General features: G+C 56.6%; 1 protein-coding gene across 1 annotated transcript; it reads right to left on the bottom strand.

The window, feature by feature from the left end:
• Positions 1–4,576: 4,576 nt before the first annotated feature.
• Positions 4,577–15,967, bottom strand: BSND (barttin CLCNK type accessory subunit beta). The gene is made up of 4 exons (XM_034653227.1): positions 15,705–15,967; positions 9,843–9,937; positions 7,652–7,921; positions 4,577–6,803 (listed from the first exon to the last, which is right to left on the bottom strand). The coding sequence occupies exons 1-4, from the start codon at positions 15,879–15,881 to the stop codon at positions 6,389–6,391; spliced, it is 957 nt and encodes a 318-aa protein (XP_034509118.1). The 5' UTR covers positions 15,882–15,967; the 3' UTR covers positions 4,577–6,388.
• Between the last annotated feature and the right edge of the window lie 244 nt (positions 15,968–16,211).

Raw genomic sequence — 16,211 nt, 5'->3', positions numbered from 1 at the left:
CTCCTCTGTTCAAGAACCATCCATGGATCCCACTTGCCCTTCAGATCAAATCTGAGCCTCACACTAGGAATTCAAGGAACTCCATGACCAAGCTCCAGACTCCCTCTCTGACTTCATCCACCATCACTTCAGCAGGCTAGTCTCTTCTATGTTTTAGAAACCTCTTCCCCCTTCTCTCCTGTGGGGCTTTGCCTATACCATGCCCTCTGCCTGAGATAACTTTGTCCCTTCATTTTCTTGTTTAAATCCTGGCTTGCAACCCCCACTTTCTCTGGGTCACCTTCCAACTATTCCAGTTCTTAATAACTCACTTAAAAACAAAAGACTAAGTCCTTGTGTACTTTAGAATCACCTGGCTTGTTTATTCAAAATTCAGACCATCCCTGATCTCTCTGGAGGTGGTTCAAGGACACTGGGCTTTTAAAACTTCCCAGGAAGGTCTGGTGCTGTGGGCCCAGCCTGGTCCATTGACCCACACTGGGGAAGAGCTGATACTCCAGGGCTTGGCTGGCAACCCCAAGTCCACATGGGCTGCTGATGTCCACATTTCATACCCAGTCCCCTCATCTCTGCGAGCAGTGACAATTAGGATAGCTATCATCTACTGAGGGCCCACCAGACCCCAGGCACCTGCTGAGAACTCTGCACGTACCGTTTCATCTCATCTTCACTACGTGCTGTTAGGCAGATACTAACAATTGCATTTTACTGATAAGGAAACTGAAGACCAGAGAGGGCAAGTCCCTTGGCCAAATTCACAGAGCTTACCCGAGGGAAACCCGGTCTCAAACTCAGGCTGATTATGCCCAAGCCAGCACTCCCCATCCCTGGGCCAGTGAGCCTTCAGAGTGGGCTCCTGGTTCAGTTCAATTTGGGTGAATTCCATTCTGTTGCAACAATTCTTCTGCCCCTTGCTTTTGCTAAGTCCTGGGGATAGAAATATGGCTAGGAAGAGGCCCCTGTCCTCGAAGGACCTCCCCGTCCAGGGGGGGAGACTGGCACAAACATAGCTAATCACATAAGGAGTGCTGGGACCAGAGCGGGGCACCCCACTGCGGAAGGACGCTGAGGAGAGGGTGGGGTGGGGATGGGTTCTCTCCTGGGAGGGGAGAGAGGGCCAGCTCAGCCTCGGGAATAGGTGGAATTTGAGCGAGGCCTCAAATAGAGATAATAGAGAAGGGGGTGGAGGGCATCAGGCAGAGGCAATGGCCTAAACACAGGCAGCATGGTGTGAAGAGTCAGGTTTCCAGGGGCTGCTGCCCTGGGGACGTGGTGAGCCAATTGGCCATTAAGGGCATTTGCGACAAATGCCGAAGGGCCTCCAACACCAGGCTGAAGAATCTGCCCTTATGCTGTGGGCAATAGGGAGTCATAGACGGCGAGGGATCAGGGGCGTGTCTGCCCTCAGCACCAGCGCAGGAAAAGGCACAGGTAGGTAGGTACTCAATGGAACCTTGCTGCCTGATGTATTGCTGTCCACAGTAGGGTTGGAATGACCTGGAGCTACTGGATAATTCCTGCCAGGAACGCCAGGCTTCCACAGCTATACCTCTTCGCCTCCATTTAGCCCTTCTCGGGGGGGGGGGGGGGGGGGGGGGGGGNNGGGGGGGGGGGGGGGGGGGATGGGCACATTCCTCAACTTCTCTGCCCGGTTCCTCATCTGTCAAATGGAGACAACACACCAACCTTGCAGGATTGAGCTGAAATGAGATCGGACAAGCGGAGCCTACATATCATGTGTGGACTAAGAGGCCTGGGGGAGAGCACAGGCTCAAGGGACTTGGCATTGCAATCCTAGCTCTGCCCGCGGGGGTGCCAGTCTCTCAGGGCTGGAGGGAGAACTCAATTCAGAGAGCTAATAGACACATAGCACCCGACACTTGCAGGTGCCCAGTCGGCGTTTGCCCCCTGGTCTGGCCGGCACAAGCCGTGCTGCTCCCCGCTCCCACCCCCAGCACACCACCACTCCCGCTCCCCCCGCTGCCCCTTCCCCCCGCTCCCGCTCCCACTCCCGCTCCCACAGGAGGTACCTTGTCATGGGAGCCTTAGCTCCCTGCCACTCGCCATCAGCGTACTTGCCCCCCAACAGCTGGCACACCATAGACGTCTGTGCCCTTTGCAAAGAGCTTTCACATGCATCTTCTTACTGGGGAATCCGCTCACCTACTGCCAATTTGTAAGCAGGACAGAGCTGATCCGCTTTGTGCAGGGGAGGAAGCGGGACCCAGAGAGGAAAGGAAGGTGTTGACACCGTTCCAGCACCTGCTATGTGCCAGGAGTGTAATGTTCATTAATTCTCCTACAAAACATCCTCCCCATTGCATAAATGTGGACACTGAGGCTCAGAGAGGGGCAGTGACTTGTCCAAAGTCACACAGCAAGGAACTGGCAGAGGCTGAGTGCAAGCCCAGGTCTTTCCAACCCCAGAATCTGGGATTTGGAACAAACATGTACAGCGGGGGGTTGACAGATCTGTCCTCAGGGCTGTTGTGAGGACCAGTTGGGGGAACAGGCATGAGGGCAACTGAAATAGCGCTTAAGGACTGGGAATAGAAGTGAAATTGTGTCCGCCTTCACCTAGTCACATGGTGACCAGGGCCAGAAGCCCGAGGAGGCTGCAGTGTCCCCAAGCTCAGAGCAAGCCCACGCTCACTGCCCCCGGGAGCACTCTCTTTCCCGGTTAAGGGCAGGGACTATCCCTCCAGGGCCTTTTCCACCCCGAGAGTGGAAACTTCCATAGTCCCCCTGACCTGACCGGAGGGTGAAAAGAGCAGGAATTTCTGCCATGGTACATGGATCTGGAGCCTGGGGCTGAAGGCTGACATCCCAGGGCTTGCCAGGGCCTCAGGCCCGTTCAGCCCCACCCCCACCCCTGGACCTGCAGGAAGACCTCGCCCTCCTCCCAGCTCCTCTGCCAATGAGAGAGGCCATCCCAGAGACCCATGCTCTCGGTGGAGACTGCAAGTTGTCAAGGCCAAGGGAACAGGGCACAGTGGTGGGACAAGCTGGCGAGGCAAATCATGCAGTTTGAGCAGGTCAGAGCAGAATGGAATGACAGCCCCTGTCCCCTTGCTCTTCCAGACCCTTCCATCAAACAGACTCCGCAGCATGTTCTCCTCTCTTCCCCCCATGTCCCCCACAGTCACTAGCAAGCCCCAGGTGAGGACACCCCCAAGCTGTGAGCCCTAAGGAAGAACAGCAGCGGGGCAGCCAGGGGCCAGCTTGGCCCTCTCGCAGCTCAGCCTCGGGGTCCTGTTGAACAGGACCAGTTCCACAGAACATCAGCCTCAGGCAAGGCCACGCTGTGCCCACGCTGGTCGAGGCAAAGCGAGACCACTCAGGAACCATGAACACCGTCCGAGCCACTGCAATGCCCACGCCGCCTTCTCCTGGCTCGGCTGTGCCTGCTGTCCCTTTGCCAATGACAGCTTCAGCGTGGGCCTAGCCTTCCCTCCTTCTAGATCACGTTGACTCAGAGTTAGCCTGCTTCCCGACAGTATCCAGCATGGAGCAGAGCCCTGCTTCCCCAGACCCTCCCTCAAATCCCCGAACTCTCAGTAAGCCCTTTCGCATGCCCTCTGAGATATGGTTCCCATGGGGTCCGTCCCCCTCACTGCCATGAGTAATAAACCCAACCATTAACTACAGGTGAGCCCCGGGGGCCTTCTCCTGCAGGGCGCTGGCTGGTGGTTGCTGTCCAGTACCCCCACCGCCTAACTCTGCGGAAGCCAAAGGCAGGGGGCCATCGCCTCCCTCTTGCACATGGGGAAAGTGAGGGCCCCAGAGGCAACCGGCCTTGCCCAAGTTCATGGCCTAGGGTGACTATATCATTTATCATCCAAATGAGACAACTCTGGTAGTGAAGGGTGCACTCATAGTCAGTGGGCAGGGGCCGTGGGCATAAACCAGGGCTGTCCGGGGCAGACCAGGCTTACGGCTCCCCATCGTGCGGCAGGCTGTGGGGGCACCCAGGAAGGGCAAAGCCCGAATCTCGCCATCTGTCTCTGCTGCCCCGAGCGCCACCCACCCCTGCCCCAGGATGCTCCCTGGGACACGGTCCGTGCCTTTGAGGTGGGCCCGGCAGCCTGAGGCTCTGGGTTCTCTGCTGAGGTCTGGGGAGCACGCTGCAGGTGTGATTCAGGGGCCATGCCTGAGCCTCTGTACCGCACCGCTGGCCTGCGCAGTCGTGCCCCTGTGCTTGGCGCTCGCTTTCCGGAGATTGCTCACAGGGCCTGCCAGGCACAATGCCTTATTTATCCTGCCCAGAGGGGGAACGGGTGGTTTCACAAAGAAGAATTTGCAGGTGAAAGTGACCCCTTTAAACACTGAAAACTTTATTTTAGCCGTTTGCCCAGACGGCCCTTCTGATGCCACCTGCTCCCCTGCCTTAGTAAGCAGGGCATGGGAACGCGCAGCACCTCGCCGGGTCCACTGTCTCGGGGCCATCAGCAGGACCATGTTAGAGCAGAGGGCACGCGCCTGGGGGCACCCCTCACTATAGAGGCTTGCCGGCTGGAGGTGGTAATGACCCAGAATGAAAGAGGAGTGTGTTTCCAGGGGGATGCCCTTTTTTTTTTTTTAAGCTTTTATTTATTTTATTGGGATGGGGAGGGCAGAGACAGTCTTAAGCACACTCTGTACTCAGTGCGAAGTCTGATGCAGGGCTTGATCTCACGACCCTGAGCCAAATCCTAGAATTAGAGGCTTGAGCAACGGTGCCACCAGGCAGCCCACTGCCGGCCGTGCACTTCTGACTCAGCACTGGGGGCAGCCCCTTTCTTCAGCTGAGATCCCCACCCCCAACCCAGAGGCCCAGCCTAGATGAAGGTCTCCTCCTCCCAGTGGCCCAGGGTGCAAGTTCTGAGCGCGAAGACCTGGTGGGAAGTCGTGCCACTGCCCCCTTCTCCGAAGCTGCTGCTGTCCGCGCTGGGGCACACCGGCGCTTTGCAGCGATCAACCTGATCCGAGCATTACACCGTGGAGCGGCGGTACAGGGGGTCTTCAGGGCCTGCTCAGGCAGCCTGAGCGATCTGTCCTGCATTTGATGGGCCAGACGATTGTGTGGTTATCCCTCGGCTGCCTCTGGACCCTACTCTCCATTTCTAACTTCTCTGCTCCCTCCTTGGCTTGCACTCTGCTCTCCGTTCCTAACTTTCAAGGCGCCAAGCTCAGTAGATGGTAAGCTCTTGGAGGGCAAGAACCTTATCAGTTCATGTCTCTCTCCCCTTAAAAATCCTGGCTTAGCGTTCAGCACACAGTAGATGTTCAGTAAACGCCACCCGAATCAAACTGAATCAAGCCAAGAGGCTTCATATCACCCCCCATCCTTAGCCAATGGAGGTGTATTCTGCAGGGAAGGGGCTTTCTCTGGGGGCTTTCTGCCTGCCTTTGTGACTCCGATGCATGCCATTTGGAGGTTTGACTGCCTGAGGGTGAAGGGCCTGGGGGTCTAAGAGTTAGGGGATGGGGGCATCATTTGCAAAAGGTTCTGGTCCATTTTGTAGGCCTTCGAAGACCACTGATCTGAGCTCAGGAGGTACTGAGCTGGGTAGAGCAGAGGTCTAGCCTTGAGTGGGGGGGTCACACTCCAGCAATCCATGGTCAAGGCCCAAAGCTGGCATAGAGGAGCCGGAAGGAACTCGTTCCGTGAGGTGGTCACATCAGGAAAAGCTTTCAGAGGAGGGACATCTGTGCTGGGACTTGAAGGATGAGCATGAATTTGCCAGACAGACAAGGAAGCAAAGGGCAGGCTGATGGAGGGGACCGCTGGGGACGGGCTTGGGGGAATGGGAGGGGGGCTCGGAATTGGAGGAGCAGAGGTTGTGGCACAGGGCTGGCCAGGGGCAAGTCGGGAGGTCTGCGGAGGTGAGGTATGGAAAATTTTGTATCTGGGGCGACGGGAGCTGCAGAAGGGATGTGGACAGGATAGACGTGGTTAGCTCCGAATGAAGACAGATCACGCCATCCACCTGAGTGTGGGACAGGGGAGGGGAAGCGGGGGTGGCTATAGGACTCCACAGAAACGGGAACCCTGAGAGGCCTTCGCAGACGATCAGGGCCTCCGGGGTAGCACCAAGGAGGGTCCTGTTCAGAGACCGGCTTTGGGGGGATGCAGAAAAGGATCTCGAGGGCCCCAGCGGCTGCAAATCTTCTCAGTGAATTATATTTTACCTTCAAAGCTTTGCCAAAGAAAGCGAAGAGTGGAAGAGCCTGGACAGCAAGCACCCCCTCCCCGTGCACTGCTTTGAGTGCTCCACGTGCCCTCAGGCCTGCTGTCTTGTTTGAGCCTCCACATAAGCCCATTTTGCAGACAGGGACACTGAGGCCCTGTGAGGTCACGTGGGGGTTAGCAGCGGTGCGGGCCTAGAACCCAGGGAGCAGATCCACCTCAGGCCTGGGCATCGGGCTCAAAGCCCAGTTCCTTGTCCGGGAGGGGGTCCCCGGGGCTGTCCGGCAGCCCATAGTACAAGTCTTCCTCTTCCTGCTCTGGCTCCTCTGTGCCTGTGTCTGAAGCCTTCTCTTCGTCCTTCTTCGCCCTCTGGGACGGCTGCCAACAGCCAGACGGGGCAGTGTCCCGCTGCTGGCCCTCTGGAGGCGCGTCCTCCGCCGTGGGGGCGTCGATCAGGGCAAAGTCATAGAAGCGCTCCGGCGGGCACTTGCAGGCCCAGGGCTCCCGAGGCGGGCAGTGAGGCTTCTCTCCCTCCGGCGGAGAGGGCTTGGGGCTGCCGCCCTCACTGCAGTCCACGTCCAGGTCATCTTGGAAGGAAGCCAAGGGTGCAGGGCCCTGGAGACAGGCCTGGAGGCTGCAGGAGCAAAGGCCCAGAGAGCCAGGATAGCCCTGAGTCAGACTGCCTGGGTCCAAATTCCAGCCACTAGCTGCAGGGCCCAGGGTAGGTGAGTTCACCTGTCTGGACCTCAGTTTCCTCCCCCACAAAGTGGGAGAACACGATGACTCACTCCTATGGTTGTCTCAGAGGGTTACAGCACACAGCGTGTGCAAAGCCCTTTGCACAATGCCTGGCACATAGTGGGTGCTCAAGAAATGGGCATTATTACGTTCTTATCCAAACCAGGTTCTTCCCCTGCCTCTCCGGCCACTCAGGGGCCTCCTGTGGGCCCTCAGCCCCCACCACACAAGGTGTCACCTTCTGTTAACACGTCTGCCTCTCCCATTGGCCTGGGAGCTCCTGTAGGGTGGGGGCGGGAGGCGGTGCCCAGCAGTGTTGGTGGGATGATGAGTAAATGGATGAATGAGAAACCCCGTTCACAGCCAGCGAGGGACGGCATGGGTGGGAGCGAACAGCCCGACGTCACAGAGCGCATCAGCGGCAGAGTCCAAATATGAACTCACTGTCCCAACTCTCACAACAGCCCTCTGAGGCAGGAGTAATGTTCCCACATGGGGAAACTGAGGCTCAGCAGGGTAAGAAACTTGCCAAGGCTACACAGCAGAGGAGCTGGGATTCAAACCCAGGCCTGGCCGACTCAGCCAGACTCATGTGTCTGCTCTACCTGCCGCCCCTCGGGGCGTCCCCACACCCATGCCCTCTCTACTCCCAGATGTCCCCAAACAGGCCTGAGTGGCGCACAGCCCAGCCTGCTTCACGTGGGAACTGGGCAGCACCCCCAGCCCCACACTCGGGGCACTCACCTGGGCCTGCTTGGAGTCAGGTTGCGTTCTTCCTCATCCTCATCTGAACCCCTGTGGATGACCACCGCAGCCTCCATCCAGCCCCGAGCATCACAAGGGCCGCCTCCCCCTCCATCACTGGCTCCCGGCTGCGGCTGATCTGGCTTGGCGGACAGCAGGGGGCGAGGGTCCTCACGGTAGCCCATGACCTTCATCTGGATGTGGCTGAAGTCCGGCAGGCTCTGGTCATAGGCGGCTTCCTCCCACAGCCTGACGTATGGGGGCTGGGGGCTGGGCAGCGCACAGGCAGAGAGAAGAGAGAGAACAGGCAGGTGGGTCCACTTAGCAGATATCACAGGAGGAGACATTGGTGCTGTCCCCCCGCCCTCCTGCTCTAGACATCCGGTCTCCCCGGATCTCAAGCCTTTGGGGATGTAAATGCACCCAGTTCGTGGATGGGGAAACTGAGGCTCAACGAGGATTGGCAGAGCTCAGACTCTAAGGCCTGTCAGTGCTCCTTTCACTCCACGTCTCCGAAGTTAACCCCAAGGGTCCACTTGTGAAATGCAGGCCGGTTGGCATTGACCGAGAGTGTGCTGCATTGCAGACGGTGGGCTAAAAGCCCATGGCTACCATCACATTTATTCTGCACCCCGCCGTGAAGCAGAGTGATCCTCCCCATGGTTCGGGAGAGGACGCAGCAGCAGCAAGCGCCCAGTTATTGGGTGCTCCTTGCCTGCCAGGCTGCGTCAGGTGGCTCATCGAATCCCCACGGTAACTGGGAGCAGGGAAGCACGGAGACTTGGAGACTTGGGCTGGCTTGCCGGAAGTGCCTCCAATGCCAGGTGGCAGTGTGGGGGCTCCCGCCATCCCCTTCTCTATGCTCCTACAGCCCCCCCCCCGCCCCAGGAAGTGAGGTGCAGGGACTAGATCCCTTGTCCAGGATCACACAGGAGGAACACAGGAGCTCAGCTCAGTGCAATGACTCTTCCTGCGTGACCAGTCCTATGTCCACCCAGGGGCTAGATACCTCATTGCTCTGGGGACATCTGGCCACTCTGTGCCAGGAACAGAAAATATCACTGCCTCCTTCCCCAGGCAAAGTAGAGAGTTCCAGAGCCCTGATCACAGACCCTGGACCTGCAGCCCCGCCTTCTGAGCACAGAGTCACAGCCTCCAGGGGTGGGAGTGCTTGCTGCTGTGTCCTGGCGGGCCAGGCCTGGCACCTCTAGGGAGGCAGGTCTGCTCTGGTCCATTACTGGCTCCCTGTGAGCGTTGAGGTCTGTGATTAGACTTCTTTGGGGTTTTCTTGTTGTTGTTGTTTGTTTGTTTTACAGAGGGAGAAAGAGAGAGATGAGGAAGGGCAGAGGGACAGAGAGAATCCCAAACAGCTTCCACGCCCAGCATGGAGCCGAATGCGGGGCTCGATCTCACAACCCAGAGATCATGACCTGAGCCAAAATCAAGAGTCGAACGCTGAACCAACTGAGCCACCCGGTTGCCCTGTGACTGTACTCTTGAGCCTGTTTCCTCCTCGGTGTCAAGGGCCCGACACCCTCACTTCCAGGGTTCCTATGAGGACTGAGGGAAGTAATGAGTGCGAACTGCCTGACTTGATCTCTGCTTGATAGGGAGCACGTCTTACTGACGACGACACGTGGAGACAGGGCCCACCACGCTCCATGCTCTGTTCTTAGTGCTTTGCTCATATGAACTCTCTCAGCCCTCCCCAAAGCCCTAGGAGAAATGTGCGATTAGGACCCCTATTTTACAGTTGGACAAAGAGAGCTAAGTCGCTTTCCCCAAGTCCCACAGCCCGTAAGCGGAGAGCCCCAGGGCCGTGTTTGGCCATCACCACGTCCCTTGTTTGCCATAGCAGCAGTCACAGCTGTTTCGGATTTAGGGTCACACCTGTTTTTGATTTTGGTCTGCCACGAATTCGCCAAGACAGGACAAAGTCCCTGAACCTCAGCTCCCTCATCTGTAAAATGGGAATAAATGCCTACCTCGTAGAATTGAGAGTCCAAACAATCCCTGGTTTCAAAGAGCATGCTCGCAGTAAGTGAGGGGGCAAAGCAGGAAGCTGGGGCCAGAGGAGGCGACACCCCCCGCCCCTCCCACCCCACTCCATCGCTCTCCACTGGAGGAGGAGACTGGCCTGAGGGGCTCCACCTGCGCCACCCCTGCCCCGGAGGGCCTGGCACCTACCTACCTCTTCGTCTCGGCAGCGAGCCCGTTCTCCAGCAGGCCCAGCGCCTTTGGGGACAGGATGCCTTGGAAGTCAGAGTCAGCAGGTACGAAGGTAATCTGCACGGCAAAGGAAAGAAGGCTTCTCTGTGGCTCCCACACCCATCCTGACCCGGAGGGCCTCCCCGTGTGACCGCAGAGGGGTCCGCTCAGGGCCCAGCACCAGTGGGTGGAGGAATTTCTGGGCTCTTGCTCCCACCTGGCTCATCACCCAAAAGACATTGAGCGAGCGCCCGCTGTGTGCCAGGCAGTCTTCCAGGCACTAGGGGGCAGCAACGAGCAAATGAGGCAAACAGCCCTGCCCCGGGGAAGGTGGTATCTTGTCATTGCCCAGGATCCTCGTCCAGTGTCCAGAATGTGCCTGGTGTCACCCATATCTGGTGAGTGAGTGTCATGTATTTCTTGGCACAGAAGCTGTGGTCGGGGACAGGGAGGTGAAGGGCTGGAATGGCGCCCACCTCTCCCTGTACTGAACTTTCAGGGATCAAGAGGTTGCTGCCAGTGCAGCACATGGGGTGGGGACCGGATGGCAGAGGGGAGGCAGGTCATAGAGGAGGCGGGGGCGGGGGGTGAGACAGAAGGAGCCCTGCTTTGGGGGTCTGGGAGACTGGGGAAATTCCTTCCTTGGGCAGGTCATCTCCTCAGAGCCTCTACGTGCCTCTCTGTAAAAGGGGCTAGCCTCAAAGGGAGACCTGCAGCCCTGTGCACAACAGCCAAAGGTGGACACCCAAGTGTCCAACAACAGACGAATGTGGTACAGACATACAATGGACCCTTATTCGGCCTTAGAAAGCAGGGCAGCTCTGACACATGCTACGACACGAATGAGCCTTGAAGAAATAAGCTAATAACAAAAAGACAGATTCTGTTGGAGTCCACTTAGATGAGGTACCCACAGTAGTCAAATTCATACGGAGAGTAGAACGGTGGTTGTCACGGACTGGAGGGAGGGGGATGGGGAGTTATCATTTAATGGGTATAAAGTTTCTGTTTGGCAAGATGGAAAGACTTCTGGAGATTGGTTACACAACAGTGTGCATGTAACGAACACTACGGAAGAGTAAGGTCCCCCCGCTGGCTCGGTTGGTGGAGCATGTGACTCTTGATCTGGGGGCTGTGGGTTTGAGCCTCACGTTAGGTGTAGAGATTACTAAAAAATAAAAATATACATATTTTTTAAAAAATGCTACTGAACTCTACACTTAAAATGGTTAAGACAGTAAATTTTACGCTATGCATATTTTAGCACAATTTTTAAAAATGGGGCTGGCGATACCCGTCTCCTGGGGCCGCTGTGAGGATCCCATGAGAAAATGCATAAGGAAGCCCCCAGCGCAAGGCTGGGCACTAGCAGCTGCTCAGTAAACCACAGTTCAACGCTACCGAAGACGAGGTTATCTGACGTCTCTGCGTCCTGCTCTCCTCAACTGAAAATTTGTTCAACGACTATTTGACAAGACCCCACTGTGTTATACAGAGTCACAAGTAGCAAGCCCTTTTATCTCTTCCTCCGTGATGAGTAAAAGACACTTGTCTGCACCAGAAAAGCTCCATCCTGCTGGGGAGAAGGGAAGGATGAATGGAGGAGTAAGCTTCCCTGAAATGTCTAGAAATAAGGTAGGGCTCTTGGTATCTTCCACACCCACCAAGGATACCCTGCCCTTGCCAGCTGGCTCTGTACTTCTTAGAAGCTGCCCTCTCCTCTGCCTCATTACCTCATGGCCCAGTCACCACCCCCTCCCCTTCCTCCTCTTCACCATCATCATCATATCATCATCACCGTCACCACCACCACCATCACTGTTTCACCATTACTACAACCGTTACCATCATCACCACCAACATCCATCAACATTATTATCATATCATCACTGTCATCATCATCACTACCACCATCATCATCTCCATCAATATTATCACCATTACTACAACCATCATCCTATCATCATCACCATCACCACCACCACCACCATCACCACCACCATCATACCGTTGTCACTATCACCATCACCACCACCATCACCACCACCACCATCATATCATTGTCACTATCACCACCACCATCACCACCACCACCATCATATCATTGTCACTATCACCACCACCATCACCATCACCACTACCACTATCATCACTTCCATCAATATCATATTATCATCACCGTCACCACCATCACCATCTCCATCATCACCATCACCATTACTACAACCCTCACCATCACCACCACCACTATCACTGTCATCACCTCCATCAACATTATCGTCATATCATCGCCACCCCCCCACCATCTCTATCATTACCACTATCATCATCACTATTACCATCATCATCATCATCATCACAAAACATCGTCACCATTATCACCACAGTGAAGAGCCTGAGGGAGAAGGAAAGGCTGGAGCGTGTCAGAACACAAGTCCTTTTAAGAGAGAGGGACAGACAAAGTTGAAACTGGTGAGGGGATACCAGACTATGAAGACCCCAGAACATCAGACTAAAGAGTTCAGTCTTTACGCAGAAGCAGTGGGAGCCCTGGAGGAGTTCTGAGCAGGAGAGGACACAGACAGATTTGTGTTTAGGCAGAGCACTGAGCAGTCCCCAAACGGAGGGAGCAGAGGGATCGAGGGAGACCCATGAAGAAGACAGATCCATCAGCCACCAATCAGGGGCCTGGTCCTGGACTCCAGCGGAGTAGGCATGAGAGGGGACTGGGGGAACTGTGGGTAGAAACAGAAGCCAGACAGGGAGAGGCCCTGCTTTCTCTGCCAACCTTTCCCTTCTCCCAGCAACCCTGCCCCATCTCTGCCAATGGGCACAACATCCCTGACTGTCCTGTCTTCCAGCTTTGCCCTAATTCCTCCTCCTCTGTCATGCCTGAGGTCCAGCTGACCACCACATCTGACGAAGTCTAGTTCAGAAATTCAACGAGATACGCTCAGAAGTGCCAGTCCTATATCGAAGCACAGCAGGGACTGAATATTTGATGAATGAGCAATGTCCTTCATTTCCTGCAGTCTTGGGTTCAAATGCCTTAGTCCAGGGGCCATCATCTCTCACCTGGCCCAGTGAAGGCGCCTCCTTCCCTGGCCTGGTTGCCCCCGAACCTTCCTCCTCTCAGATGATGTCAGCCTGATAACTTTCCTGAACTGCAAAGCTAATCATGTCCCTCTCTTGCCTCATCGGCTGCAGAAGCCATATTCTTTAGCATGGCATCCCAGGGCCTGTGGAGCCGAGCCCACTGTCTCCGCCTTCCTTCCAGCCCCCACCTCGCAGCAGCCATGTTGACCCACTCTCCTTGCTTTTACTTCATGACTTTGTCGTGTTGTTCCTTCTTCCTGGAAAGTCTTTCCTCATCTTCTCTGCCTGGCAAACTTCTACTTAGCCTACAAAGGCCAGCTCATCTTCTCCGTGAAGCCTACTCCCTCTCCATCAGGCAGAAAATTGTCTCCCTGACAAGATCCCCAGCCCCTCAAAGACAAGGACAGCTCAAGTCATGTTAGTCTTATATCTTAATTGACTGATTCCATTCCCTTGTATTTATATTTCTTTCAATCCAGAAAATTCCCATTTGTGGGGCACTGAGAGGGAGGGGAGGATGAGCACCAGCATTTGCTGAGGGCTCCGATGGGCCAGGCTCTGAGACGATGTAGGAGATAGGGCCCCTCCCTCCAGCACACCTCACTGTCCCACAGCACCGTCCTTCCTTCCCTGCATCTCTGAAACACCCACCCACACGGACCCACACCAGCGCTCACACCCCTACACACACATACAGAGACCTGTTCAATGCCACAAACACCAGTCCTGACGACAATGTGTGATAACAGCCCCCCCACATACAAGACCCCACTGGTTCCCCACCCTGGGCTGTGCAAGGCTCTGTCAAGGTCACCCAAGAGGGGCAGAGGGAGGAGGGAATTGAAGCTGGGCCCGGTGGACAGGAAAGCGTGCACTGTTTCTACCCTGCCTTGCTGCCTCCCCAGCACCCAAACACGTGAATCTATCAACAGTTACTCATTAATACCCAGTAGGATTCCCTCTCCCCTCTCTCCCTCACCCGCCACTGCCACCGGGTCCCTCTGCAGCACCCCCCCCCAACCATCTCTGGTAAAGGGCGAGAGGACAGGAAAGACACGGCCCTCCACACCCCTGCTGTCCCCTTGCCGGGCCCCAGGATCCCGCCTCCTCACTGGCAGGTTGACAAGAGAGGTGGTAACACGGGTGGCTTGGGCCCCGGGGGACCTCTTCTTGCGGTGACCTGTGCTCAGGGCATTGCACAGACAGGGGCTAGTTGACTGTAAACTGCTCCGTAAACGGCTACAAACCAGTCCAGACTGCCCCAGCACCAAACACCCTGACAGCCCCGGGCTGGCCCAAGGAGGGGGCAGGGCTGGGAGAGCAGGGCCCAGGCCCCCAGGAACTTCCTCCCTCCTCCCAGGAGCCCCTGAGCACAGCCACCAGGTGGGAGGTAGGAGGGGGCTGCAGGTTGTGGCGGCTGCCCAGGGCCTGGAGCCCTTCATGTCAGGACCCACAGGGCCCTTCGATGCACCCTTTTTCCCACCCCCTCTTCCTGACACACACTTTGTACAAATGAAGAAACAGGCTCCGAGAGGGAAAGCACTTGACCAAAGTCTTCGGGGCATTTAAAGACAGAGCCCAAGTTCTCTCCTTCTCTCCCTGAGTCTGTCTGACCAGCTGTGTGACCTAGGAAAAGTGGCTCATCCTCTCTGGGCCCTGAAGGATTATAACTCCCGACATGGTCCACACATTGTTGGGAGGACCAATAACAGTGAGACTGGGAGAGCCCTTCTCCTAAACACAGCGCCCTATGGTTTATAACCCCTTCCCACGTCCCATCTCCTCTCTGATCGTCGTAGTAACTCTGGGAGCCTGGGAGATATAGGAGTTGGGGCCCATTTCACAGACAAAAGAAACCAAAGTTCAGAAAGACAAAGGTCACACAGAGTTTGAGACAGCTGGAACTAGAACTCAGGACTCCCAAACCAGTGCTCTTCTCATCACTAAGTTGCTGATAAGCCTAGGAGTACACTAAAAGGAAGAATAGAGCACTGCCCCTCCCAAGGTTAAGAGCTGACCCATTCTGGAACTCTCAGCAGCTCCGGGACACAGGGATAGCCCTCCAAGGGGGAGGCTTGTATTTTAAACCCCACGCAGCTGAGCTGCGACCCCAACTCTGACACTTAGATGCTGTGGGACCTCACCTTTCTGAGCCTGGTGCTTCTCCACTCTGAAATGAACTGCAGATGGTACCAGAAAGTTCTGGGTGAGGATGAACTACATACACTGTGAAAGCAGGAGTGCCTGGCAGGCAGCAAACACTCGGTAGCTGTGGTTTCAGGCCCATGGTCGTGTGTTGGGTTTCCCTGCTCTCCCTCGTGGCTCAGGGCTCCAGACCCCGGGCTCCTGATCAGTCCTTTTGATGAGGGAGGGGTGGAGAGAGGGACAGAGGGATGGAGGGAGGGATGGAGGAAGGGAGGGAGGAATGGAGGGAGGGATGGAGGGAGGGACAGAGGGATGGAGGGATGGAGAGAGGCAGGGAGGGATGGAGGGATGGAAGGAGGGATGGAGAGAGGCAGGGAGGGATGGACAGAGGCAGGGAGGGATGGAGGAAGGGCGGGAGTGACGGAGGGTGGGAGGGAGGGATGGAGGGATGGATGCTCAGGAGGGCAAAGGGAAGAAAAGAGAGTAGAAGAGGGGAGGATGGAAAGGCCAGTGAAAGATGGGGGATTATACCCAGAGCCGAGGCACAGCCCCCCACCCTCCTGGGCCCGGGGCCTGCAGCCCCCCTGATGCCACCAGCACCTACCTTGGGGTAGCACTGGCACATGCTCCAGACGACACCCCCGATCACCATGATGCAGCCCATGGCGTAGAAGGTGCCGTAGACCTGGGGCCGGTCGTGGCTCATGAGGAACGTGCCGAGGGCCAGCAGGAAGAGCCCCAGCACGATGAAGCCGACGCGGAATGTCTTCTCGTCGGCCATGGCCGCCTGGCCGGCTTGAGGGGGGCTGGCGAACCCGTGCAGACCCCCGCACGCGCTCGCACGGAAGGACGACGCCCCGGGACCGCTGCAGGTTGGGCCTTCGGGTGGAGGGGAGGGCGGCTCCCTCCAGGGCCAGCGGCAGTCGGCGCACCATTCACCAGGCCCGAGGAGCTACGCTTCGATGGCCCTGTGCCACCCCCACCTTCACTGGCTCTCACCTTCCCTCTGGGCCCAGCCAGAGTTCGTGTGCGTGTGTGTGTGTGTGTGTGTGTGTGTGTGTGTGTGTGTGTGTGAATCTGAATGAGGGAAAACACCATGAGGGAGGGAGAG

The sequence above is a fragment of the Ailuropoda melanoleuca genome, chromosome 2 (genome assembly GCF_002007445.2).
Source record: "Ailuropoda melanoleuca isolate Jingjing chromosome 2, ASM200744v2, whole genome shotgun sequence".
Taxonomy (NCBI): domain Eukaryota; kingdom Metazoa; phylum Chordata; class Mammalia; order Carnivora; family Ursidae; genus Ailuropoda; species Ailuropoda melanoleuca.
The sequence above is the reverse complement of the archived record's forward strand: the minus strand, read 5'-3'. Positions and strand labels throughout refer to the sequence as shown.